Below are 27,369 nucleotides of genomic sequence, written 5' to 3'. Positions count from 1 at the left end.
CAGTAGTGACATGAAAAGTTCGTGTATCATTTGTTTTCATCTCAAGCACAGACCAATATATCATTATCTATGTCTATTGATCATAGATAAGGGGTTGTATTTATCTATGCTATTAATGAAGAACGGCAAATCATAAAGATCCAACATAAAATCTGTGATACTAGATCTTTTCTATGATTTATCTTGCAATTTCGTATTCGACTGGCACCACCAGTGCGAATAAATTCGAATTTTTGTAGAGCTAAATGACATAATCAGCTCGAATTAATTCGAACTGGTGCAACCAGCCGAATACGCTATTCGAAAAATCCCCTTTTAGAATTGTGATCCAATTGGAATTGAGAATTCGAATAATAAATAATTCTTGAATTTCTCATTTTATTGATATCCAACTGAGAAGCACAGAACAAATTTTCATGAGATCGAAATAATTAACTACAATAAGATTCAAAATTGAACATTTATTTCATAAAATTTTAAACCGAAAAATCACAAAAACTGATAAATATTATCTGAAAATACATAAAACTCGTACAGTATTTTTTTTATGAAATATCAAATTATGAGACCATTTGTTCTTCCATGCTCTTCATCATCCATTCCGGATGTTGTTTCCCAATGCTCTCTATTATGGAATTGACCTGATAACACAACGATTGAATTTGTTTATCCCATTGAGGAAGAGTTTCTCTCGCTGAAAATATCAAATTTTGTCAAAATGTATTAGAATAACCGAATTCCGTTTCTCCTTTTCTTTCATATAATACATACTTTCAAAATGTACAGTCGAATCTAATTGATCGATATAACCATTCAGCCGTCCTTCTGTTATCATCTGACTAGCTATTTTTTCGGCTTTCTCTTGATCTATTTCAAGAAGAGCTCCCAACTCGATAAAACTTATATTATTGTATAATTTACTAGCGGACAAGAGATTATGCTCGATAATGGCTCTGAAAAACGAAATTCTCAATTTCCGTTACCCTAGTTATCATTCAATGTTCTACCTATCTAAAATTGTGGATCCGTCTATTGTTGTAGCCTTCTGATGAGCTTGCAGCAAAGCACCCAACTCTATCAATTCAGATTTATGGATAATCCTTTCAAGATACATTTTTTCAAGGATTGCAAATGCTGGTAATTGTTGACACCTTTCGTCCTTGAATAATATAGCCAACATCCTTGATCTCTGTTGTCCAGCAGAAGCCAAAACAGTACAAACCTTCAAGGAAAATCAACGTTTACAAATGAAATCTCTCCAAATGCTTGACTTACTAGAGCACTCCTTAAGGCGGTCATCCTTTCGTCTTCATGTACGATAGGTTTGTATGAAAGTTCATTGTACCTCTGAGCTGCCTCAATAAATTTTCGTCTATAATCTAGAACTCGGGCATAGCAGACTTTGTAATAAATTTGTAATACTTCGTTGCGAGATTCAGCCTATAAAAACATTATAAACTTTCCGGTAACTTTTCAAAATGAACTTAGTCACCTGTAAAAGAGAGGCCCTGTTTATGTAACTTTCAGCTTGAACAGGATCATCATCCTCTAAATATAATCTGGCAATTTTGAGGTAAGTATCCAGCTTATAATCAACAGGATACTGCTTTTGACCTGTTTCTAAAGGTATTCCAACTAAGACTGATGCTGCTTCTTTCCAACATTGATTCCTTTCATAGATATTGGCCAAATGTTGGCGAATGCTGGCAACCTTTGAAAGCAATTAAATAATGAATGAGATTTTCATTCAAATTGACTCTACTTACTTGCTCTTCAAAGGATATAACTCTAGGTTGGACTTTGTCAAGCATAAAATGGGAAACCGCTTTTGAAACATCATCTGAGAGACCCATAAGGTGCTGACTGATCTCAGTCAGAATCTGCCGAGAAATGACCAAGCTCACATTCTCATTAACAACTGAAAGTTGGAGTATTTAAGAGAATCAACTAATTAAGTTTAAGGTATCATTTGTATGAAAAAAATACCTACTGGCTTCGATAAAAACTTGAAGACATTCGGTAAGTTCTTCGCCCGATTCATTTAGGATAGTCTCGAGGATTTGTCGGTATCTGAAAATTGCAAATAATATTGTTCGTTTATTGTTCTAACCTGCGGTTGAAATAGTTACTTTTCGGCTTGATCTTTATGGGAACTCCCAGCTGCAATCATTGTAGCCAGTTGGGCCCTTACTTGGTTTGATTTGCCTCGCATTTTAATAATTTTCTCTAGGCTACAAATTAATAATTGTTTTTTTCAGTTTTTGTTTTTGACATTAGATTAATCTTGAAAATATTTGAGGTTTTCCACAGATAGACTCTGTCATAGAATAATATCAGTTTTTCTTATTAATGTGTACAAGGCCACATCGAGGAAAAATATTGAATCTTGGGAACATTTTAGGGTCAAAAGGGTATGTTAAAAATATTAATCTAGGAATAGATTTTTGTTGTTTCGATTCCTTAAACCCTTTTAGTTAAATCAATTTTTTTCAAGAATGCGCTAAGGTACTTTTTATTGTCATTTTGTTTTCTTTATCTAAACAGTGGTATAATTCTAATTTTCAATTCCATCTGAAATCTTTCGATCTATTCTTACGAGAAAATGAGTTAGGTTTGAATTATATTTTAAGGCCTTGGTACCAATAGATTTGTACCGTTTAGAAGTCAGTTATAAATGGAATTAATATCAACCAAGACTTCATATTTAGCACCTTTTTTTCCCTAATACTTTCTGTTTTGAAGACTTACCATTTCCTTTCTATTAATTCAAGGAAATAATAAAGCAAAAACATTTTATGCAAATGATTTTCACTATCTTGAACGATTTATAGTAAATATAGGAAAATGCCAACAAACTTAAACTCTACATGTCAACAAGTTTTTATTTCGAAGACCAACAGAATTTTCTGCTTTAAATCTTCGGAAACTGGGTAATGAAAAACTAAGAGTTGGCCATATTTTTATATTTCAACCAATTCTTCTAATGAAATTATTGCGAAGACCATCGATCGGTTGGATAAGTATTTAAAAAAACCTAGGCTAAACAATATTAAACAAGTCTTAAAAATGCTATATTATTTATATTTACTGGTAATAAAAATGATCGTCAACAATATCCAAAAAAATTATATTATTAGAACCACTTATTTCTTCTACAACTAAATCACAATCGAACCAATTACAAGAAAAAAGATGGAACAAATTCAACATTCCAAAACCGCCCTGAAATGAGTGGTCCTAACTTGAAAACCGAGAAAAAAAGACGAAAAAGAGAGACGAAAAAATTTACAATCAGTTAAAATTAAATTAAATTTATTGAAAGTGGTTTTGTATGAGAATTTTGTCAACATAACATATTGGATGAAAATGCTAACATCAGACTGCTGTTCTGCGGGCCCATACTGGCGTTGACAAGCTGTAATAATTGTATTATTTGTTTATAACCAGCCCAATAATATAGCGCAACGGGGACCCTGGATTGGACAGTGTTGAGAGTGGGTGGGGTCCCCCTATCCTTCTTTCGCCATTATTTATCAAGAGCTGTATTTGTTTTCACAGCAATAACAACCTGTAACAAATCAAACTCAAATTAACAACTTGAAAATGTCAAACGGTGCACAATAAACAATTTTTTTTGCAAAAGGCTATTTCTCATAAATATCACTTCGATATGCAGGGTGCACCTCAAAGATCTACATTTAATTTAATTATAGATTCTTCCCATCAAAATTCATTAACTACTTTATCAGATTCGGCTCAATTAGAAAAGCATACAATGTTTTGAATGCACTAAGTATTCGTTTACTTTTCTAAAAGGAAAATTTATATTTAAACCCAAAATAATTAGCTAATTATGTTGTAAAAATTTTCAAATGCAAAGAACATGAATGCAAATAACACACATACTTTAAATTGACATCAAATCCAATAAGTTTCTCATCATGTAATGATTGGTTTTGAAATATTCAAGTTTTTGGCCGAATTAATAATTTTTTCAATTTTTTGTCAAAGTGAAATAAAAATAATTTATATACTGTCAAATAGATTATTGATAATGATGTATTAAAATCCTTAGGCATGAAATCAGTTATTTAAACATAGACAACCGTGAATTCCTGTTGTCGTGTCATTAGTACCATTACTTCAAATTGCCTGGTCTATCTTTCCATCTTTTCATTTTTAATTGTTATCAGTAAATGTCAATGAATAAAGGTTCCAATTCATTTTGATAATTTTAAAAAATTATGAAATGATTAAGATGAATGATTAAAATAATCAAGAATTTATCTGCATAAGTGTCAATAATATAGATAATTCAATAAAGATACATTTTTACATTATGATTATAAATCAGAAATTAATTATTCTCTAGCTTGTATAATTTTCAAAAAAAAAAGAATGACAATCCCAACATCAAAAAGAGGACTTCTTTAAAGACCCATGAATTATCAATTGAAGGGAGTCATTTCAAAGAATCTTTTCTAGCTTTTACACAAAGAAAAAATGCTCACCACATTCACAAAAACTGCGAACTGAAAATAATTACAAGTTGAAACAAAGAAACTACTGTAAATACTCAAAGCAACAAAAATATCTAATCAGCAAAGCCACAAGCAAAACAATAATTATTTCCAGCAAGAACCAAGTCCAAGACAAAAGAACAAAAATCATGCAATTTCAAGAATTGTTCGACCTACCTCTTCACCACAAGATTTCAATACAGTACAGAGTATATCCTTTCCACCTTCATGCTCAGCACGAAGTTGGGCACCAACTTCACCATCGGGGACCTTAAGATCCTCACGAAGATCACCATTATCCGACATCAAGGAAAGATACCCATCGTCAGAAATGTCGGTTAATTGGTAATCTTCACGTTTAACATGGGGCACATCCATGTTGTGAGTAGATGGGCATATATCTTCGTACTTTTTGCCTTTAAAAAAAACCACAATTGAAAAATTGTATATGGTGATGTAAATAAAGGGTAAGGGAAGTGTTATCCACCTGAAAAAATGTCGATTCCTACTAAATGAACTTTAGCATGTCCGTGCTTTCCAGTTTTAGAAGTAGACATCTCCACAATCTTGCAAGGTCTTGACTTTAACATAACAAATCCGTTTTTACGAAGGGCAGAACATTGCATGGGAAAGGTGGCTGAAGCACCACTGTCTCCAGTTTCGAAATGAGTTTCTTCCATGTCTGCCATATTTATGTTTTTGTTTTATTTAATTCCTAGCGAGCTACAAAAAAAAAAAGATAAATTAAAATAGAGTAAAAGAAACGAGGAAAAGCAATGTCTTCTATCAGCACGCGGCATTAAGGTGGAAAAACATGTGGTTCTACATACCTAAAAACTCAATAAGTTAGAAATCGCTCAATATTAAAGCACTACTAAGTGATAGAATGGTATGTTAGTACTGAATTACAACAAGAATATACTATGTTTAGTAAGTGCTACTGATAATATGAAAGAAATTGAGAAGTGATCAAATGCAACATGGCGCGAAGATAAGCCAAATCATGCTGTCAAAAAATCTACACGATATAGAGGAACAATAAAGCTGACAATATGATAGAATTTTAATAAAAAATCTTATTAGATTTTTTCTCCAACTAAAATATATTTACCAAAACCAAGTGAATAACAAACTAAAATTGTTAAAAGTGAAAACTCACATGTGGACAAGATGGAAACTGCTTCTAAAAGACTAGTAGACATGCGCTGCGAAATGTAAACGACAGCCGAGTCAGCAGCGCCAAAAAGCGGGATTTTCGAACTTAACTTCGATGTAAATGGTCGTACTTTTGTGATTTAAGTATAAATTGATATTTTACGCGGATTTATACCAAGAACGGAAGAAATATCAATATTCGAATAAAAGCTACTAGTATTTCATCATAAATTATTTTATTTCAGCAATCAACAATTAAATCGAATCGGTTGTTATTTTTAGGACTCGGCCATAAGAAATAACCAGCCGCGAAAAATTCGAATATCAAACGTTTGTCTGAAATAACAATTTGACTTCTGGAATATAAAGAGTTTATTGTTGGTTTTAAATTATGTTTTCGAGTACTCTGAGCGAATAATCTAAAATACGAATATTTTTTGATTACCTCATAAGAACCAAACCTCAGCAAATTTAATATCAACCTATTTTTTAATGATTCAGGCATAAAAACCAAGACTATTCGTTTAATTAGAAAAAAAAATCAAATTATACTTCAATAACATCTAGTAAATATCTATCATAATTTCAACATGTTTATAATACTTTGACAAGAAATAGAGTCACTTTACATTATTCAGCAAATTAAATAATATTATAATTAAAATAAATGAATATTTCGTCTTAAAGTGAATGAACTATAAGATATTCTATATATTTTCCTTGAATACTTTTTATTTGGGAAAATATTTAAGAAGTTTACAATAATCTTCAATATCATTTGCAAAATTGAGAAAACAATATTTTCATGATCTTAGACTAAGTTAACAATAAACCAAGGACTTTTTAATGGCATAGGGTAGCATCAATTTGGGTCAGTGATGGAATAATCCTTCTTAATTTTGGCCTATACATTGGGTCTTGAGCAAATGGATTTCTCTCAAAATACACTGTTGCTAGTTTTTTGTTCTCTTCTAAATTTTGAAGTGATGCCCAATCTGCTATTTCATTGTCATTCATCTGAAAAAGAATTTCATCAAATATTTGAACATATCTAAGAATGCAACTAAGAAAACTATTTTATAAAATTCAATCTTTTTTAAGAACTTACCCATAACTCTTCAAGTTCAGTTAAATGCCCTAAATTATCAATGGATGTTATCTTATTTTGGGCCAAATCCAAAGTTTCTAACTTTGTATTATTTTCAAGATTCTCAATATTAGTGAGAATGTTTTCAGATAGGTAAAGCTCAGTTAAATTGACAAGTTTGTCCAAGTTCTCGATCTTTTTCAACCTATTGCTCTGTAAACTGAGACATTTGAGGTTAGTTAATGTATCTAGGTTTTGAATTTTGGTTATCTTATTTTTTCCTAGATAAAGATAAGATAAAGAGCTCATATCTTCAATATTCTCTATTTCCTAAAATAATTAAAAAAAATAAAAATTATCATGTTCAATACAATCATTGGAACCTACCCTCAGTTTGTTATCACCTAACTCTAACAACTCTAGATTTTTTAAATGCTGCACATTCTTAATTTTGTGAATCTTATTAGAAGATAAAAATAATCTTTTCAAATTCAAATTATGTTCAAGTCCCTCAATTTCTTTTATTTTATTGAATGACAGGTCCAACATTCTGAAATCAATGGTTTTAATTGAATCACATCAAATTCACCTGTATTTTTACTCACTCTAAATTGACTAATGTACCTAAGTTTTCTATTTTTGAAATTTGATTATCATATAACTCCAATTCAACGAGAGTAGTGAGTGTCTCAATGTTCTCAATTTTTTTTATGAAGTTCCAGCGTAAATACAACCTCTCAATATTGTGCAAAGGTTCCAGATTTTGCATTTTTCCAATTCTTCCATGATTTAAATCTAATTCAGTTGTATCTGGGTCAATTATCATAATTTCATTTACCGTAGCTGCAGATTCACCAGTCTTATCGAGATCTTCTGCATCTCCAATTTCGGCATGTTTTTCTCCTATTAATATTATTATTAATAATCGTCATGTGATATATTGATTAATTGAGTAATACAATTGGAATTTACATCACACATGGATGAGACTTACCCTCAATTTTTTCTTTAGGAGATGACATTTTATATTTCAACAAATAAATGCGATATGGAATAGAATCTTATTAGATCAGATCAGATTAGATCTTATAATCTTACTAATGCGGCAATTCATAAATTGTTCGGCAAAATATATCAATTGAATGGTTTATTTAAGGATGTCATTATTATTTTGTTGATATGATGTTTAAATGACATCTGTCAAATCTGACGTCTCCAACAATATGGTTTTGACATTAGGAAACTGACACTATTGAATTCGTGTTGTTTTTTACGTGTACGATGTAAACATAATTTTTTCATTTCTCAGTCCAAAAAGGTATCCAAAATGTCTCTTCCGGGTGGAGGAATTTTTGTCGTGAAAGGGGAGATGTCAGTTTTGCTAACTGCTATGAGAAGGGGGGCCAGATGGTCATCACACTCATATCAGGATGACGAAGTGGACAACCTCATGAAAAACTTTCAAGAACTCAAGGAAAATCTTAATAAAATCGTTGATTTGAGGGATATTGAACCCAACGTGTTCTTAACGCCTTTTTTAAATGTTATCAAATCAGATGAAACAACAGGGCCAGTAACAAGCTTAGCATTATCTTCGGTTAACAAATTTTTGTCATATGGACTGATAACTAGACTAGTTGGTGAGTTGACAGTCCATTATTTTTAATGAATTATACATTAACGTCTTTATTTTAAGAAATCCAACATCCAGCATTGCCTATGATAGTTCATAACATAGCTGATGCAGTTACCCACGCTAGATTTGTTGGTACAGATCAATCTTCTGATGGTGTGGTTCTAATGAGAATCTTACAAGTCTTACGGACGCTCACTCTTGCTCCTGAAGGTTCTTTTTTGAGTAATGAAAGCTTATGTGAAATCATGTTGTCTTGTTTTAGAATATGCTTCGAAACAAGATTGAATGGTAAGTGTATTCAAACACAATTATTCATTTTATAACTTGTCGATTTTATAGAATTACTAAGGAAAACTGCAGAACATTATTTGAAAGACATGGTGCAGCTTGTTTTTATGAGGTTACCACAATTTTCAGAAGACTTACATTCTTTCACTAGTAAGCAATTCAAAATGAGACCTGGAGCAGTCGAACAACCTAGAACTAAAAGAAAAAGTAAAGGGTCTATTAAAACAAAAAAAAATATCATGAAAAATGGTGGGTGATTGTTACTTCTTCAAATTTTACATTCATAAAGTTATGTTTTAGAAAACGAAGATCAATCTGTATTATCTAACACAGATTTGTCGAAATCCCAGTCTAATTCAAAAGGAGATTTGGCTACAACCCCTTTGTCAACTAAAGACAACATTGTAGACATGCAGGGATTTATTTCTCAAACCAATCCTGAAATTAGTCAATTGAATGGAACACTCAGTTCTTCAGATTTGAAAAACAAAGATGCAATTAATTCTTGTAATATAGAAATCAATATACACAGTCCTTCAAGTTTATCGCTCAATGAAGAGAATTGTGAGAAAGAGGCAAGTATTTAGTTTATATTTTTATTAATTTCAAGCATAATTAAATCTGGTTTATTGTCAATAAACTTGCATTTTGAATTATGGTTAATAGGTTAAGATAAAAAATGTAGGAGTGGTAAAACCTAACCTAATCTATTTTATTAACTAATATTTTGGAAATTTTTTGTTGTGAATTATAAAAAACTTTCAGGATTGCAATGCTAATGAAACAACTGAGCTAACATTATCATTAAAGTCAGATATTACCTCAAAATCAGATGAGAGTCAACAATTAGAACAGAGTCAGGAATATGTCAATCAGAGGGGCATACGTTTCACCCCGCAATCGGACGAAGAATCTTCTCTGCTACCTTACGGTCTAGCTTGCGTCAAGGAGTTGTTCCGATTTCTGATAAGTCTCTGTAATCCACACGATAAACAAAACACCGATGTGATGATCCACTTAGGATTGACATTGTTAACTGTCGCTTTTGAAATCGGAGCTGATAGTATTGGAAAATTTCCCTCCTTGATGGCACTATTGAAGGACGATCTATGTAGGAATTTGTTTTCTGTAAGTTTTGTTGGAGATTCTAACATTTTACAGATTCTGATACTCTCCAGTTTTTCAGCTGCTGAACACTGAACGGTTGCCTGTTTTTGCAGCGGATTTGCAAGTCTCGTTTCTTATGTTCGAATCCCTCCGTTCCCATTTAAAATTCCAACTGGAATTTTATCTCACCAAATTGATCGAAGTGATTCTCAGTGAATCTCTTAAGGTTACCTATGAGCACAAGGAGATGGCCTTGGATAACATACTGCAACTTTGGAGAATACCCGGTTTGGTTACGGAGCTTTACTTGAACTACGATTGCGACATGTACTGCACTAATCTTTACGAAGATTTAACTAAGTTGCTCGCTAAGAACGCTTTCTCGGCCACTTCCGGAGTGTACCATACCCATCTGCTGTCTCTGGACGCTTTACTTCTTGTGATAGAAGGTATAGAACAAAACTGCGAAAGTAGTAGAGACGAAGTCGAGAATGGATGTACCGAAGTTAAGATAAATGGCGAAATGGCGGACGATCGTAACAGACTGAAAATATCTGAGAATGTACCCCCTAAGGATGTTTTGATGGAGAGGAAAAGCATCAAAAAGGTAGATATACACTTTTTTCAAACATTTTCTAACAAATTTCATGGTTATATTTCATTATTATATGTTGATACTTATCTGTAGAATTTTTACTGAAATTGATGGAAAATTTCCTATCTTCTAATTCCTCTTTCCTTTGACTTCAGTGGCTACCAACTGGAACAGAACATTTCAATCACAAGCCAAAAAAAGGAATCCAGTTTTTCCAAGAACATGGCATCTTAAAATCGGAATTTGATCCCAACGAAATAGCTCTGTTCCTCAAAGAAAATCCAGGTCTGGACAAGAAAATGATAGGGGAATACATCAGCAACAGAAACAATTTGATTATTCTCGAAGCCTATGTTAAAACCTTCGATTTCAGGGACTTGAGAATAGACGAAGCCCTGAGGACTTATTTGGAGTCTTTCAGGTTACCCGGAGAAGCACCTACGATATCCTTGCTTTTGGAACACTTTGCCGAGCATTGGCATGTGAGTTCTGATACAACACAAGGAAATCGTGATGGTTAATGGTGTTTTTTTTTTATAGAAAAGTAACGGCGAACCGTTCGCTGATGTAGATTCGGCTTTCACATTGGCCTACGCCATCATCATGCTGAACGTAGATCAGCACAACCAGAATGCGAAGAAACAAACAACTCCGATGACCGCTTCGGGTTTCAAGAAAAACCTAGCTGGTGTGAACGGTGGAGGAGACTTTGACGAAGAAATGTTGGACGAGATATACAACACCATCAAGTGAGTAGTCAAACCGAAAATGCAACGCCCAACTTCATGAACAACTTAAAATTTCAGGAACGATGAAATTGTGATGCCCGCAGAGCAAACCGGTCTCGTGAGAGACAACTACTTGTGGAAGGTACTTATAAGGAAAGGCGCTTCTAAAGATGGCGTCTATTTCCACACAAACTCAGGAATTTACGATAAAGAGCTGTTTTCTCTAATATGGGCCCCGGTACTCTCAGCCCTGTCTTTCGTTTATGACAGATCCGAAGACCCCAACGTTTATAAGAGGGCAATCAAGGGTTTCGAGAATTGCGCTTTTATATGCTCCCACCACGGTCTAACCTCAAACCTCGACATGCTGATCCTAACCCTGTGCAAGTTCACCACCTTCCACAACCAGCAGAGACAAAGCAACGGAGTCAGCCAGTTCGCTACCAACGTTAAAGCCCAGCTGGCTCTGAGGACAGTCTTCAACCTCGTCCATCAGCACGGCGACAACCTGCGACACGGTTGGAAGAACATCTTCGACATCATCTTATCCGTTTATTCCTACGGCTTGTGTCCGAAGAGTTACATCGAAGTGGAGGACTTCATCGAGACCTCGGGAAAGATCACTCTGGTGTTCAAGGAGGTCGAGAATCTGCAGAAACAAGACACGGGCCTGTTCAGTTCGCTGTATTCCTACATGGTTTCGTCCGAGAACCTGTCCAAGATACCGTCTGCAGAAGAGCAGGAGATGACGGATGTGGCTAGAAAATGCATCAAGGATTGCAATCTGGAGCAGCTGGTCACCGATTCAAAATTCCTGCACGAGGACGCTCTATTGGAGATGGTTCAGGCGCTGGTTGAATTGTCAAGGGGTCCGGATGTCCAGAAGTCGCTTGGTTACAATTACAACGAGAACGTTACGGTATTCTTCTTGGAACTGTTGATCAGGATCATGATTCAAAACAGGCAAGTGTTTTTTTAGGCAATAGGTTAGGTTTGGATTAAATTTATAACGGGTGTTTTTTTTCGAGGTATATAACTTTAAGTTGGCATTACTGTTCAAGATGGCGACTGATTTAACAACTGTCAAGTGATTTATTCTCAGTTTGGTTTGGCAATTCATCATGAATAGACTCACGCCTGAACAACGCTTGCAAATAGTGCAATTTTATTTCGAAAATAATGGTTCTGTGCGGAATACGTATCGCGCACTACGTCCATTTTATTTTGTTTAGCGATGAAGCGCACTTCTGGTTGAATGGCTACTTCAACAAACAAAACTGCCGCATTTGGAGTGAAGCTAATCCTCAAGTGTATGTCGAAACACCGTTACATCCAGAAAAACTGACTGTTTGGTGCGCTTTATGGGCTGGTGGAATCATTGGTCCGTACTTCTTCAAAAACGATGATGGCCAGAACGTTACAGTCAATAGTGATCGGTATAGAGCCATTATTACTAACTTTTTCATTCCTGAATTGAACAACCATGATGTCCAGGAGCTGTGGTTCCAACAAGGCGGCGCAACATGTCACACAGCTCGTGCCACAATCGATTTATTGAAAGACACGTTTGGTGACCGCCTAATTTCCCGTTTTGGACCTGTGAATTGGCCTACAAGATCTTGTGATTTAACACCGCTAGACTACTTTCTGTGGGACTATGTAAAGTCATTGGTCTATGCGGATAAGCCACAAACCCTTTACCATTTGGAAAACAACATTCGCCGTGTTATTGCCGATATACGGCCACAAATGTTGAAAAAAGTCATCCAAAATTGGACGTCCAGATTGGACTACATCCGAGCCAGCCGTGGCGGTCATATGCCAGAAATCATATTAAAAATGTAATGCCACAACATTATCTTGCGGGTAAATAAAATTCATGTCAATCGAATAATCCATCGTTGTTTTATTGCAATTTAAAGTTCTATAGGTCTAAAAAAAACACCCTTTATTTATAGGGAGTTTCATTGTACCACGACCTTATGGTTTATCATGCCCCCATCAGAGCTGTTCTCTCTACAGCCTACCAGTTCCAGAGTTCTAATGAACTCCAGTATCTGGAATACCAATAAAAATAGTTTGAGCTTCTTTTCTGACAAGTATTCTGGCCTCTTCATTTTCTTTTGGAGTGAGCAGGATTACAACCCAAACAGATTTTGTTATTCTTGCCTAGGTTAGGTTTGATGCATATTTTAACCTCTTTTACCTTCCAGGGATCGGGTTATTTCAATATGGCAGATGATCAGGGACCACATATACACCCTGGTAATGAACGCTTCCCTGTTCGATTACCAGTTCTTACTCGAGAGATCTGTCATTGGTCTGTTACGAGTTGCCATAAGGTTGATGCGCAACGAAGATATGAGTCCTATAGTTCTTCAGTCGTTGAGAATGTTGCTCCTATTGAAAAGCAGCACCTTGTGCCGAATCTCCAGGCAGATATCTTTCGGGCTGTACGAACTGTTGAAGACTTCAGCCCAAAACATCCACACCAACGCTGATTGGACCATCATTTTCACGCTGTTGGAGTGCGTAGGAGCTGGAGCTCAACCGCCAAAACCGATAGCGGAGGATAATCAAGTCGACCAAGGTAAATGCCAAATCGTCATATGTCAATCACTTGTCATTCATGTCAACCATTTCAGCCACCAAGTCTGACAGCGAAAGACCAAGTGACGAAGATTACTCTTTCGTCGACAGAGGCTATACATCAGACTCTGAACTGACCAAGAGCCCTAAAAATACGTCTATGAGGTCTCAGAGCCCCGTGTTGGTGTCGCCCACATCGCCTGCAAGCAACAATTCCGGAGGTTGGATCTTTGTGAGCAAAAGCAACGATGAAGATGCCTCGAACACTGGAATCGTGGGGAGGACCATGCCACCCAACCAATACAACCTGGCGTTGGAGAAGAACCTGGGAGCTCACGATCCCAGCAGCCTGATAAAGTGCTGCGAAAGTTTGGCGTTTTTGGTCAGAGATGTCGCTCACATAACCCCCTACAATTTCGATGTTTGCGTTCATTGCATCAGGACGTTTGTAGAGGCTAGTTTGCACGGAAGTAAGTTGAAAGTGTTTTAGGTTTATAGGGATTTAATGTGGTTTCGTTTTACAGCCAATAGGAGCAAGAGGGGGACCGGTAGGAGTAAGAAAAGGGCGAACAGACGTCAGAGTGAGATGTATAATTCTCGAAGAAGCCCCACTAGTAGCCCCGATGAGGACGAATCAAGTGATGAAGAGAGCGTTCCAACTGGTTACCATCAAATATCGATACAGGTGAGTCTGTTCGAACAAATTCAGACCGAAGATAGATCCTTGCAGCACACCATCAATGCGATATTTTTACAGCTGCTCGACCTGATGCACACCTTACACACTAGGACCGCTCAGATTTTCAAATGGTGGTCCGAAGAAGGCGGTGAAATGCCTGAAGACATGTCGCTGTGGACACACGGTTGGTGTCCGCTCCTCCAAGGGATCGCTAGGTTATGTTGCGACATAAGGAAACAGGTTAGGATGGTGGCCATAACCTACCTCCAACGGGCGCTTCTGGTTCCCGATCTTCAAACCCTGAGCGGGCCGGAATGGGAGGCTTGTTTCCACAGGGTGTTGTTCCCTCTGCTCAGCTACCTCCTTCTGCCGATCAATCCCAAGGACGTTGTGGCGATGGAAGAGACCAGGATGAGGGCAGCCACTTTGCTCTCTAAAGTTTTCTTGCATCACCTCACGCCACTCTTGTCTCTTCCCACCTTCAACAACCTGTGGTTGATCATCCTCGACTTTGTGGACAAGTACATGCATGCCGATAAGAGCGATCTCCTATACGAGGCGATTCCTGAGTCCTTGAAGAACATGCTGTTGGTCATGGATTCGGCCAGGGTCTTCGAAGGTAACGATGGGAGGAACCAACTGTGGCACGCCACCTGGTGTAGGATCGACACGTTTTTGCCGGACATGAAGGAGGTCCTGTTCAGGCAAGACAGCCCTGCTCCGGAGCCTCAAACCGAGACAAATGCGGTGAGTGGTCACTTTTTTACTGGCTGCATTTCAGATCATCCCTCAGAGTAATAAACGTAGATAGAGGGAGCATATGTCATTTTTAGTAAGTTTGTCCCCAACATGTACTTTCAAATTTGACATGGAGCGCGCGGAAATGAAAACATATCAGTGATATTTCACTCAATTCGCGAGTTTCTCCACAAAGAACGCACTGCTTATGTCCCATTGTGAATCAACGTTTCATATTAACTCAAAATATATTTAAATCAATACCTAAATATATCAGAAATTCAGAAAACAAACTTCAAGCGTGCCAAACGACGTGAAACAACCGATGACACTAGGAGAGCAAAAGTCGCCAAACCTTGGATTTCAGCACAATCTCTATGGATCATCCAGTACAACTTTGATTTCGTTCATTTCTTCTGTCTGCGTGTATGCACATTCTTGTAACAGCCTAAAGTTGTACAATTCTCATCAGATTTTCATGAAATTTGGTATGGACTATCAGTTTGATCTGTAAATGGTCCCATACATAATTTGGCTTTTTCAACCAATATTTTCGGTTCTGCTAGTCTGATTGTGATGAAATTCGAAGAAATGTTGGTATTAAAATTGGTATACTGACTATTCCATGCCCTTTTTCGATACAAGATGTGCGTGTAAAAATATTTTTGGCAGGTATTCTCCATTTACTTTAACGTTTCCAATTTCAGGTCGCCAGGGACGTCGAAAACAAGGAACCATCCCAAGCCCGACCAGTCCAACACAACATAGAGAACGCAACCAGGTCTAGCATCATCCTGCAACCGCCACCGGTGAAGAAGAGCAACATATCCTCCCCACTCTTCGCACACCTCGGTCAGGTAAGACCCTTCTAGACAACTACCAGAAATATCCGCTACAATTTTCTCATTTCGCAGATGGTTTCAACGCCTATTGGGCCCGTTCTACCCCCCGACATGTCACAGATGTCCAAACCACCTCTGTCGTCGAACAGTCAAACCTATCTGCCTCCCCTGAACACGGTACCCCTGCCGGTTATACCCAACTCGACGGCCCCCCTCTTGCAGCCGACACTGCAACCAGGGATGCCCTACATGCCCAACCTGTTCGTGCCAGCTGGACCCCATCACACGTTTCCGGTGTTGTACAACCAACAACCTGTGGTACCGGCCACCACCCCGCCTACTGAGGTCCAACCAATGTCTCTCTACGCTGAGTACATGGGCAACCCTTACAACGTGACCCCGGTGGAGAATTTCAGGTTAGAAAACGAGAACAAAGTAGGCGAAGTCGGAAATCAGACGAACGAGACGCAGCCGCCCTCTATACCGACTGACACCTCCAACCTAACCTCGAATGACAACGACGTCGGAAGAACTGTCAACAACAACAACGCGGATTTCGACAGGGTGGCCAACAATAACGGTGTTGCCGCTTCGTATTTCCAATCTTCCAATTATTTCAGTAGTCAAATCGACGCTACCATACCTCCTGGCTCGGAGATTTTGTACGCGACTCAAGGAATAAGGGCGCAGGGCGGCATCTGCGCAAGCTCCTCCGGTTCCAAAATCAGTGATATATAAAAGTAGATTTAGGTGATGTCAGATACTTTGTAAGGAAATGTATATTATTCACAGAATCACAGGTTTTCATTCATTGTGATCCGTAGGTACAGGGTGTTTAAAGGAGATTTATTTCAGAGGAATTTTTATATTTACGTATGTTTAAACATGAAATTACCAAGACTGCTGTTATATTTTGGACCTTTTGGTTTATTTTTTAATCGGTTAGGTTTTATCGCCGGATTTTTGTTAGTTTTATGAAATTCACTGAACGATGGTTGATCGAATTCCGTCATGCATTTAAATATGATCTAGTAACTGTTGTGATTCATCTTCTATTTCTTATAGAATGGCCAAATGGTGTAGTATCTTTTTTGTACATATTCTTAGGTCACTCAAAAATATCTATTTGAAGAATCGTCACTAAATATCCAATTATTTAAATGTAAGTATAATTAATTTTTAGATGATTGTGGAAACGTGTATATTAATATTTTGTTGAGATATCTATCAATTTATTATTGTTATGTAATAATATATTAGTGAACATACCAGATGTTTCCAAATTTTTCACCCTCCTAATTTTTTTGTATCTGATCTATTTTTTGTAGCCATAGATTCAAAAATTTCACTTATTCTTACCTCTCACATCATGTGTCGAAGAGGTTGTCGGCATTACCAGTTCTTACCACCCTTGAAGTCATATATGAAGTTGAAAAATGTATTGGTGTGTTGCATAGAGTAACATGGTTAGAGGAAGTATACGCAATTTTTACATGTCTCAAATATGGTTAGATTACGTTGTCGGATTGTGATATATTTTCAAATCCACTATTTTACTTTATCGTTATGAATGTATATTATATCGAATGAAATATATTTATTTGAGGGATTTTCGATTGAATATGCAAATTTGAATATTCGGAATCCGATATTTTTTCTAATCGTCGAATTTATAATAAGCAGAATATTTATTATTTTCTGTATCTACCTGCTGAAATCCAAGATTTGGCAACTTTTGCTCTCTTAGTGTCATCGGTTGTTTCACGTCATTTGGCGCGCTTAAACTTTGTGTTCTGAATTTCTGATATATTTAGGTATTTATTTCAGTATATTTTGAGTTAATATGAAACATTGATTCACCATGGGACATAAGAAGTGCGTTCTTTGTGGAGAAACTCGCGAATTGAGTGAAATATCGTATCACTGATATGTTTTCATTTCCGCGCGCTTCATGTCAAATTTGATAGTACATGTTGGGGACAAAATTTGCTCACTGAAAATGACATATGCTCCCTCTGTCTATGTTTATTACTCTGAGGTGCGTTGCAACAAATGATAGCTTATTAGTTTCAAATAATAATGACAATTCGTTTGAAAACTTTTTATTTCAGAATATTTTCTTCATTTTTTGGCTTTTTCATATCTGTCGCGTTATCGCCCTTCGACCACAGCTTCTTCTTGAAGATGAAAAAAATTCTCTCCGTTGTAATCTGCTCGTTCTTGGGCAAATCTGTAACAACTTTCTTGTCGCAAAACAGCCATTTCGATAGTTTTGATTTTCTGAAAGCACGTCGTAGTTTCTCGTTGGTTATTCCATAGATGATTGGATTTACTGCAGCATTTACGAAAATTAGATATTTCGAGGTGAACCAGAACAATAAACTGCCTCCATGCATCTGGAAAAAAAATTTGCAGGATATATCCAAACATGCGTTTTTCGACCGCATGCGGTTAGTCTTAACTGCGGTCGGAACCGCATGAACTAGTTTATAACTCAAATAGAACTTTAGTGCTCCTTACATCGTTTATGTTTTGAGCCGATTTTCCCATAAATCTGGAATATCTCCAGAAAATTAGAGCAGTGAAAGGCAATCTGCAAATTGTGAACGTCAGGATAACAATGAACATCATTCTTGCAGCTTTCTTCTTGTAGCTTGCCTTTTTCTGGTGGTTCAAAGCCTTCCTCAGTACAACTTTTTCGAAACGTCTCAGCTAAAACAAGCAAAAATTCAGATCAACTGTAGAGTTAACGTTGTTAACGCTTACTTTAGCAAAAATCGATATGTAACAAACGATCATAATGGACAGGGGTATCCACACCAAAACTGTTATTATGGTAGGCCAATATATTTTAATAATTATAGGATTCTCCCCGCACATTGTTTCCAAGAAGTCCTTCCATTGCCTCTCCTGCATAAAAAACCTTGTAATTCACAGTTTAAGCCTTGCCTCTACTAACCTTATACTTTCTGAGGAAGACCTGCGGGGAAGAAAGTATAAAGCCCGTCACCCACGTCAACACCATGCATATCTTGGTCCGTCTTATGTCCAGAGCCGTTGAATTCACCGCTATCGACGTCAACCTGTCATAGCTAATTACCGATAGGCTTATCACGCTGGAAATCAGAATTGCAGCTAAAAAAATCGTTGGAAGTCGTCACTTCACCTATTTAATCAGGTTTTTAACAGGCCAATTGAAAAGTCCCCGGTCTACCATAGTAAAACACTTTTTTTTTAATTTCTTTCCACATTCTTTTGAGGTTTGAAAACAGGAAAAAGTCGCTGGGGGCCAGATCTGGCGAATACGGTGGATGCAGAAGCAATTCGAAGCCCAATTCATGCTAATTTGCCATTGTTTTCATTGATTTGTGACACGGCGCATTGTCTTAATGAAACAGCACCTTTTTTTTCTTCAAATGGGGCCGTTTTTTAACGATTTCATCCTTTAAACGATCCAATAACGCTATATAATAATCGCTGTTGATGAACTGGCCCTTTTGGAGGTAATCAATGAATATTATACCTTGCGCATCCCAGAATACTGCTGCCATAACCTTGCCAGCTGACTTATGTTTGTCTTCGCTTTGGATTCGGTTCATCGTGTGCAGTCCACTCAGCTGACTGTCGATTGGAGTCCGGAGTGAAATGATGGAGCCATGTTTCATCCATTGTCACATATCGACGCAAAAATTCAGGTTTATAGCACTTAAACAGCTTCAAACACTGCTCAGAATCATTAACACGTTGTTGCTTTTGATCGATTGTGAGCTCGCGCGGCCACCCATTTTGCACACAGCTTTCTCATGTACAAATATTCGTGAATGATATGTTGTACACGTTCAGATGATATCTTTACAATGTCTACTATCTCAATCAACTTCACTTTTCGGTCATTCGAAAATAATTTGGGAACTTTTTTGATTTTTTCGTCGGTGACAGCCTCTTTTGGTCGCCGTCTTCGGTGCTCATTTCACCACGTTTAAACTTAGCATACCAATCAATGATGGTTGATTTTCCTGGTGAAGACCTCGGAAACTCTTCATCAAGCCAAGATTTTGCTTCACCTGTATTTTTCCCTTTAAAAGGCAATATTTACAGCACACGAAATTCTTTTTTTGTTAATCTTTTTTCAAATAACAAAAGTAGCTACACTCACAACGCAATATCTGACAAACTAATGGTCGGACTGCTGTCAAATTTTGACACGTATCGTTTGAAGGTTGGTACTAACTAAAAATCATATGGATTTAATACTAGCACCGTCATCTGTGCATCAGTCCGGGGACTTTTCTATTGGCCTAATACCTTTGAAATTAAATATTTTCACCACTTACATTCTAGAGCCGCCTCTGTCTTACAAACAAATTCGCCCAAAACGTAGTTTTGAAATATATCATAAGTAATGATGTAAACCCAAGGGTGTATAAGTAGGGAGAGCATATCTGCTAATGCCATATTTCCTATCATCAAGTTGGTTGGTGTTTGTAAATGTTTATTGGTGATCAGCGTGAATATTAGCAAGAAATTTCCAGCTAATCCTATTAATACCACTGGTAAAATAACTGCTATATCTAATAAAATCCTTTTTAAAGGTTTTACAGTCCATATTTCGTTTATAAACGGTGTTCCCTAAAAAATCAGTTTGAATGAGAAAATCACAAAAAAATGGAAAGTCATACTCACAGATTGGTCTTCAGGGTCGAAAGAAAAATTTTTAAAATCAGGTAGATCTTCGAAATCATCCGATGCAGTCTCCATTTGAATTGGTAGTAAACCCATATCTGCCATATATGTGTTACATACCCTTCAAAGATGATAACGTGCCTATGACAAGAGCTGTTCTTTTTTATTGACTTAGCACTCCAAATTCATTAACAGCTATGTTTAAGTACACAGGTACTTTACGTAAAGGACAATTAATTTATCCCATTCATGACAGATAGCAATATATATTGCAGATTACCTCTTGTTATGAGAAAAAGATAATATATATGATGCTGTTATTACAAAATAAGGCATCGGAAAAATTAGATACAACTTGCGGTACAAGTGAATTTTTTTGCGTATAAACACGAATGCAATTAGAAAGATAGTTTTCAATGAGAAAATTGATTTAATCCGAAATAGACGAATTTCAATGTTCTACCATGATTTATTACCGATATACTATGATGGAACATATCAAATTCGCTGTTTTCAATCAGATTTGACAACATATTTCTTTTCAGAATACGGATTAAATTATATTGAAGCAAAAATCTACATGCGAAATTTCGTTAATACAAATTTGAACTTTGTACTGAAAGGAATATGTATTCGATAGAATAATTTTCTTCTAATGATTCAGGTTGAGCCATCTGTACTTCATTCTCTGTACTAATGTTTGAAATCGTATGTGAAAAAAAGATTTCTTTTAGTTTGTATGACCATCTATTGAATAATAGTTGTACTATCGATTTCTTAAGTAGATATCTGTAGTCGAGATGAAGAACATGAATTTTTCAAAATTTGAACTATTTCAGCGATTACAAATTGGTTGTTGATCATGATTAAAATAAGTTTTTATATTTTTACTAACAAAAATATGGTGTTGATAATTTAGGGATTACATTGTGTAACCGCGCAGTTTCAAACTTATTTAAAGTTCATGAAAATGGAAAAACTGGTTTTAAACTTAAATTTTTAATTTCTCAAGAGCATTTGCTTGAATACAACATTATTTATTATCTGATTCTTTAGAAATTAAAACAGCAACACAGTAAATTACTTTCTATAGTATATAATTGTCATTTAGTGTATTTTGGGCTTTTTATAACGGATGGAATTTTTTATAGTTTATAGTTGGGATGATAAAGAAAAACCTGTATATTCACACAAAAGGAACAAAACAATGCAGAGAATAATAAATAAAAACAAATGCGATTTACTAAAGCAATCAAGCATAATATATTAAAGTAAAATTGTTATATAACATGATTAATTCGACTGTTTTTAATAAAATTGTAATTGGAATTTATCACATTTCACATCTGGTTCTCCTCAACAGACAGAATTATAGAACTTCCCAAACAAATCCATTTGGATAATTTTTTGGTAATATTTTTAGTATTTTCTTTGGATATAAAACTTACTTCAGGGAATAATTAATACATTATCTCGTTTTATAAAATTGTAAGTGTTTTGAAGAATAGATTTAATTGTGTTAAGACATGTTTTCATTTTCTTCCTCTTCTTGTATCTTCCGTTCCTTTTCTAGTATTTTCGCTTCTTCTTTTTCGGCTTCTGAGTGTGTAGCCACATGATCCTGAAGCGCGATATACCTTACATACTCCGCTCCACATATGTGACACTGATGTTGGAGGTCATTTTTACCATCGTGAGATTTCATATGCAACCTTACCGCATATAAGCTAGCAAAGGGCCTGTTGCAAATTTTGCAAGAGAAAGGTTTGGTGTGGGAGTTTTTGTGTCCAGCCAGCTGGACTGCCGTTTTAAAAGCTTTGGGACAGAAAGGGCAATGATAGGGCCGTATATCCGAGTGAATTTGAAGATGATGATTGTAAACACTGTGCGATTTAAACCTCTTATCACAGATATGACACTGATACGGTCTCACGCCTGAATGGGTCCTCATATGAAGAGTAAGGCAGTAGCTGACCCGGAAAGCCTTACCGCAAATATCGCAGATGTAAGGTTTATGCCCAGTGTGGATACGTTCATGCTTAACCTTCTCAAATGCCTTCGAAAACTTTTTCCCACAAAAACTACAAGCGTATTTCCTTTCTTTACAGTCGTTTTCAACATGATCACCTAAAGACTCCTTGTTCGTGAACGGTTTTTTACAGAACCCACAAGATATTTTTTTTTCCACTTCATTTCCGTGAGCCTGAAGGTGCAAACTTAAATCTTCCAAGTCTACGAATTTTCGGTTGCAAATGGTGCAATTTGCTGCTTCTTCAGAGTGAGATTTCAAATGAACTTCTTCGTATTTCTTGTCATATTCCTTACCACAAACTTCGCAGGTGAACATTTCATGGATTTCTTCCATTTTATTGAATTGCGGTTGAATTAATCTCTTTATTTTTTTTGGTTCGTGCATTTTTTTATGAAGCATCAAACTTTTTTCTGTTAAAAAATTGGAATTACAAACCTCACAATGATGTTTCTCACTGTCTTTAGATTTGATTTCTTCTTTATGATATTTTCTTTTATGTTGTGCCAATCCCGACTTTCTGGAAAAGTGAACTGAGCACATATCACAAACTTCATATTTTTTAGATTTGCAATCATGTTTTTTATAGGCATTCAACTGGGGAAATCTTCTATTGCAATCTTTACATGGGTAGAATCGAAGAATTATTTCATTTCCGCAAATTTGCTGATAAACAATTTTTTCCATTAGTGGAAACACTTTTTTGGGCTCTGGAATTATGTCAATTTTTGTTAAATTTTTTGTATTAAATTTTCCATTCTCATTTAAGATTTCTTTACTAACAAAAACTCGATCTCTTTCTATAGGGACTAAGGGAGGTGGTTCTGATAGGAATTCTCTGGGTAATTCATCTCCAGAAATCTCTTCTGATTCGCCTAATAGTTCATCAAGGTTTTGACTTTCCTGTAAACAAATTTTGTTTTGAAATGAGTTTATCACTCCAAAAAACAATTTGACTTACTATAGCTACTTGTTCGCCCACATGATACTCTGATAAATGTTTCTTAACTTCCTCAAAGCGAACATCGCAAATTTCACAGTAATTTTTAACATTCTCGTTTTCATTTTCTGAAAAACTCAAGAGTTTTATAATTCTTGTTATGTAGTTAGTACTCATACATACTTTCTTCACTGAAATTATTTTCATCAAGATTCTTCGAATTTCCATCAGAGTTTGAATCATTTATTGATTCTGTATTCTCTGATTCGCATACCTCGCATTCTAATAAATGTTGTGCGAAATTTTCAAAAGCGTTAAAATTTCCTTTGCAAATGGGACACTCTAGTTTGTTCAATACATCAGATATATGCATTTTTAAGGATCTTAGAGAATCAAACGATTCTTCACAACAAAGAGGACATTTCAGAGATGTTTCATCCATTTTAGTTCAAAATCTTGTGTAAAATTACACAGTTAAATTCAAATTTAGTACCAAAACAATATATTATCAGTATATTTCAACATGTACGAAGTTGGCTAATATGGTGGTCTACCGTTATCAGAAATTTGATGCAACTTCATTCTGATAGTCATAGATTTGTAAAAATCATAGAAAAAAATTGATTTGTCTCTGTCAAAAGAATACAGCTGACATGGGCGTATCGTATGCAGGGTGTAGGGGTATAAGAATGAAATCCCAAAATTTGAGAAAATAATAATTTATTAGTAGAATCGATTCAGTAAGTGTCGTGCTGCAGTTTTTTACGTTTTCTACTGTGATAATCTTGAGGATGTCTATAAGAAACGTGTTTTCTCAACGCGTCTCTACTCCTTGACACGTGGGGACAAGACTGACAGGCATAATAAGCCTCCTCATGCGTTTCTATGTGAACTCTCAAATTGTACTGATTGCTTAAATATTTACCACACAGAAAACATTTACAACTCTCTGACTGATCCTTGTTTGATTTTTTCGGTATTTTGGGCGACAACTTATCTGAAAAAATTACCAATATGTAGAGGAAACTTTTCACCTTACAAATGTTGGTGGGTATTGTTCAGAAAAAACTGTATATTCAAACTGTATTCTTCAAGATAGGAGCTAATACTAGGTGTAATCAATTTTGTCCTAAGATCATTTGTCGTCATACAGTTTTTTCTCTTTAGATCAATTAATTCATCGTCCAGAAAATAACAGATCCAAGAAATAGTCAACTCAAGTAATTTTATTCGTACAAAAACTTCATATTATCGTGTAAAAGCATAAATCTATTAATTATCTTCTGTTATTTTGGCGATCTAGCAAGATGATGTGTTGATTATATGTTTATATACCAGTATTTCCACCTCTGGACGTGTGACCTAACCTAAAATCGAAGTTTCCCATAGCGTACTGCAGCTGCTTGTCGTTATTGAATTTCTTTTCAAATTCGTCGACGGAAAATCTCGTTCGGACGGCAATATTTCCACTTTGTTCATGTGCTCATCTTGTGCAACTACCTTTTCTTCTTCTTTTATGGTCAAAGCATTCGTTGGACTCTCTTCCGGGTTGGTAGGTTCGTCTGTCGAGTTTTTATCTGAACTACTATCTACGCTATTTTCAGGTACCTGAAAAGTTTTTCTGTTATGGGGGAAATTCACCCAAGATAATGCACTCACATTCATATCACATAAACCTTGGATTTTTAGTAATTTAGCCACAGACAGTAGGCTGGGTAGTTGCTCCCTAGTTACCACACATTGTCCCTTGTAAATAAACTGGAGAACTGCCTTTATATCGTCCGCGCTTACGTTGTGAAGCACAATCACTGGGTTCTGTACACTATCCATATTCTAAAAAAAAGACAAAACTACTCAAAAACATGTACAATAAGCCTTGTTATGTGTGTAATATTTCGGTTTGGCTTCACTCTGAAAAGCACATTCATAAAATTCTCTATACGCTCTATTAGTGTGACGTCACACACCGCCATTTTTGGTTCTCCTGTCAGTGTTCGGAATCCAAACAAATAAATTGTCATTCAAATTAGTACGGTGTCGTTGAAGGAATTGGCTTATTTTAATGAAAAAGAGTATTTGAGGAACGATTTCAGTATAAATTGATAGACAGAAGGAACGAGGTTAATACCAGTAAGTTTGAATCCTGTATCATTCCCCAGATTTTGTAAAAAGCCGTGTTTATTAGTTGAACTTCAAGTTCGAACTTACTACCATTAATCTCGTTCCTTCTGTCTATCAATTAACAGTAAAACAATCGTTCCTTAAATAATCTTATTTATCAAAATAAGCCAATTTCTTCAACGATAACGTACTAATTTGAATGACAATTTGTTTGTTTGGATTCCGAACAGTGACAGGAGAATTAAAATGGCGTTGTGTGACGTCATCACTAATAGAGCGTATTGTCCTAAGTTAGTACAACTGTTCTCTGACAGTTGTACTAACATAGGACAATAAATGACAGCTGACGTAGAGATGACAGCTGTCATTTTGTACTAAGTTTTGAATTTTGTCAATACAACCCAATTTTATTTTGTGATTTTAACAAAGGATGAAGAAAAAGCATAACATTTTGAAAACTTTTAAGAAAAAACATACACATTTTGCAGTATGAAAAGGTCTGAGGTTATGACTAATCAGATACCTACTGAATTTGATAAAGGAAAAGCAAACAAAATTAAAAAACTTTTTAGTGTTTATCGATCTGTTAAGCATCCTTTATCGATGTATTTTGCAGTGCAGAAAATGAGGATGTTGGATAAGCAGGTCAAACATCTCTTATATCATCCGCACGAGTCATCTCCACCATAACTTTTGGAATAAAATAAAAATCTAAAAATAACCACGTTCATCGGTTACATGAATCTCACTTTAAAAATAGTCCAAATCGTTACCAACACATAACCTCTACATCCATCGGTATGCGAACAAAGAGTTACGGAAGCAGAAAAAAGCCCTCTGACCTGGAACAACTGGAAGAAATACGTGCTGCAAAGAGCCAGAACCACCTTGTGAGCCTTCACAGTCTCTTGGTCCACCGATATCGTGATGTCAGTCAGCATGTCAGACTCCAAGAGCATAGGAAGATTTCCGAGGATCGCGGACTGGTGGTAGTGCCATCTTAGCACGAACTGTTGGTTGCACATATTCCCGGATTTTCCACGAGAAAATTCGGCGAGACAACGTGTGGTCAACGTGCACATGAAAAATATCGTAAGACTGGGACCTCTGATTTTCGTCAGCCGTGTTTTGTCCAGCTGTTCTATTTTTAAGCGGACTGGAAAATCGTAACAGGTGCCAGAAAATTCGCCATAGCGGACGTGGAGAAGGCGCAAAGGGAAATACAGCAAGACTGGAGTAAAAATAGAGACTTTTCGGTCGTTTAGAAGATGAGACGATGATCGGTTTTCAAATCGGCTTCGTTTCGACGCCACTGACATCTTTAAAACTCGAAGATGAAGTGAAACTATGAAATAAATAGTTGCCATCCACCTGGAAAGAAACTAAATATTTCTTTGGGGAATATTTTGGCGGATGCGCATATTGCACTTTATTTTAGATGCGCTATAATATAAGGCCCAACAAATAAGTCTATTGTGGAAATCAAATGCTTATTTAACCGTCAATAAAAAGGAGTAGTTTTCATCAAACAGTCATGCATATTTCGCTTCCCATTTATTGCAAATTCGCATGATATATCTGTTTTTGTTTTGAATGACGCGCCTTCCAATATCAATTTAAAATGTGTAATCT

At 36.0% G+C, this 27,369-nt stretch overlaps 7 protein-coding genes across 9 annotated transcripts; 1 reads left to right on the top strand and 6 right to left on the bottom strand.

Moving 5' to 3' along the window:
* Positions 1-441: 441 nt before the first annotated feature.
* Positions 442-2,302, bottom strand: LOC123681896 (COP9 signalosome complex subunit 4). Its single transcript, XM_045620248.1, has 8 exons — positions 2,130-2,302; positions 1,991-2,070; positions 1,767-1,918; positions 1,493-1,711; positions 1,276-1,440; positions 1,008-1,222; positions 772-953; positions 442-694 (listed from the first exon to the last, which is right to left on the bottom strand). Exons 1-8 carry the CDS (start codon positions 2,210-2,212, stop codon positions 561-563), a joined length of 1,230 nt encoding a protein of 409 aa, XP_045476204.1. The 5' UTR covers positions 2,213-2,302; the 3' UTR covers positions 442-560.
* Positions 2,303-3,060: 758 nt separating this feature from the next.
* LOC123681895 (eukaryotic translation initiation factor 5A) lies at positions 3,061-5,834 on the bottom strand. Of its 3 annotated transcripts, none has more exons than XM_045620245.1 (4): positions 5,680-5,834; positions 5,008-5,243; positions 4,698-4,936; positions 3,061-3,568 (listed from the first exon to the last, which is right to left on the bottom strand). In XM_045620245.1, the coding sequence occupies exons 2-4, from the start codon at positions 5,207-5,209 to the stop codon at positions 3,527-3,529; spliced, it is 483 nt and encodes a 160-aa protein (XP_045476201.1). In that variant the 5' UTR covers positions 5,210-5,243; positions 5,680-5,834; the 3' UTR covers positions 3,061-3,526. The 3 variants fall into 3 exon arrangements, with proteins under 3 accessions (XP_045476201.1, XP_045476202.1, XP_045476203.1); XM_045620246.1 differs by having other exon boundaries at positions 5,632-5,712; XM_045620247.1 differs by lacking the exon at positions 5,680-5,834 and adding an exon at positions 5,351-5,669.
* A 553-nt stretch (positions 5,835-6,387) lies between these two features.
* On the bottom strand, positions 6,388-7,965 carry LOC123681894 (protein phosphatase 1 regulatory subunit 7). The gene is made up of 5 exons (XM_045620244.1): positions 7,757-7,965; positions 7,368-7,665; positions 7,150-7,312; positions 6,784-7,092; positions 6,388-6,692 (listed from the first exon to the last, which is right to left on the bottom strand). The coding sequence occupies exons 1-5, from the start codon at positions 7,782-7,784 to the stop codon at positions 6,519-6,521; spliced, it is 972 nt and encodes a 323-aa protein (XP_045476200.1). The 5' UTR covers positions 7,785-7,965; the 3' UTR covers positions 6,388-6,518.
* A 21-nt stretch (positions 7,966-7,986) lies between these two features.
* Positions 7,987-17,233, top strand: LOC123681893 (Golgi-specific brefeldin A-resistance guanine nucleotide exchange factor 1). Its single transcript, XM_045620243.1, has 15 exons — positions 7,987-8,402; positions 8,459-8,686; positions 8,738-8,935; positions 8,987-9,261; positions 9,452-9,814; positions 9,873-10,400; positions 10,544-10,870; positions 10,929-11,137; positions 11,195-12,079; positions 13,330-13,706; positions 13,762-14,175; positions 14,230-14,390; positions 14,463-15,131; positions 15,830-15,979; positions 16,037-17,233. The coding sequence occupies exons 1-15, from the start codon at positions 8,090-8,092 to the stop codon at positions 16,700-16,702; spliced, it is 5,763 nt and encodes a 1,920-aa protein (XP_045476199.1). The 5' UTR covers positions 7,987-8,089; the 3' UTR covers positions 16,703-17,233.
* A 736-nt stretch (positions 17,234-17,969) lies between these two features.
* On the bottom strand, positions 17,970-21,258 carry LOC123681892 (orexin receptor type 2-like). The gene is made up of 6 exons (XM_045620242.1): positions 20,648-21,258; positions 20,299-20,593; positions 18,924-19,099; positions 18,731-18,874; positions 18,485-18,676; positions 17,970-18,360 (listed from the first exon to the last, which is right to left on the bottom strand). The coding sequence occupies exons 1-6, from the start codon at positions 20,750-20,752 to the stop codon at positions 18,067-18,069; spliced, it is 1,206 nt and encodes a 401-aa protein (XP_045476198.1). The 5' UTR covers positions 20,753-21,258; the 3' UTR covers positions 17,970-18,066.
* A 613-nt stretch (positions 21,259-21,871) lies between these two features.
* Positions 21,872-24,187, bottom strand: LOC123681891 (zinc finger protein 2 homolog). Its single transcript, XM_045620240.1, has 3 exons — positions 23,800-24,187; positions 23,638-23,744; positions 21,872-23,579 (listed from the first exon to the last, which is right to left on the bottom strand). The coding sequence occupies exons 1-3, from the start codon at positions 24,056-24,058 to the stop codon at positions 22,167-22,169; spliced, it is 1,779 nt and encodes a 592-aa protein (XP_045476196.1). The 5' UTR covers positions 24,059-24,187; the 3' UTR covers positions 21,872-22,166.
* Positions 24,188-24,319: 132 nt separating this feature from the next.
* On the bottom strand, positions 24,320-27,071 carry LOC123681887 (zinc finger protein 131-like). Its single transcript, XM_045620233.1, has 4 exons — positions 26,580-27,071; positions 25,276-25,449; positions 24,984-25,224; positions 24,320-24,613 (listed from the first exon to the last, which is right to left on the bottom strand). The coding sequence occupies exons 1-4, from the start codon at positions 27,054-27,056 to the stop codon at positions 24,354-24,356; spliced, it is 1,152 nt and encodes a 383-aa protein (XP_045476189.1). The 5' UTR covers positions 27,057-27,071; the 3' UTR covers positions 24,320-24,353.
* Positions 27,072-27,369: the final 298 nt, after the last annotated feature.

The sequence above is a fragment of the Harmonia axyridis genome, chromosome 6, assembly GCF_914767665.1.
Source record: "Harmonia axyridis chromosome 6, icHarAxyr1.1, whole genome shotgun sequence".
Classification (NCBI taxonomy): Eukaryota; Metazoa; Arthropoda; class Insecta; order Coleoptera; family Coccinellidae; genus Harmonia; species Harmonia axyridis.
The sequence above is the reverse complement of the archived record's forward strand: the minus strand, read 5'-3'. Positions and strand labels throughout refer to the sequence as shown.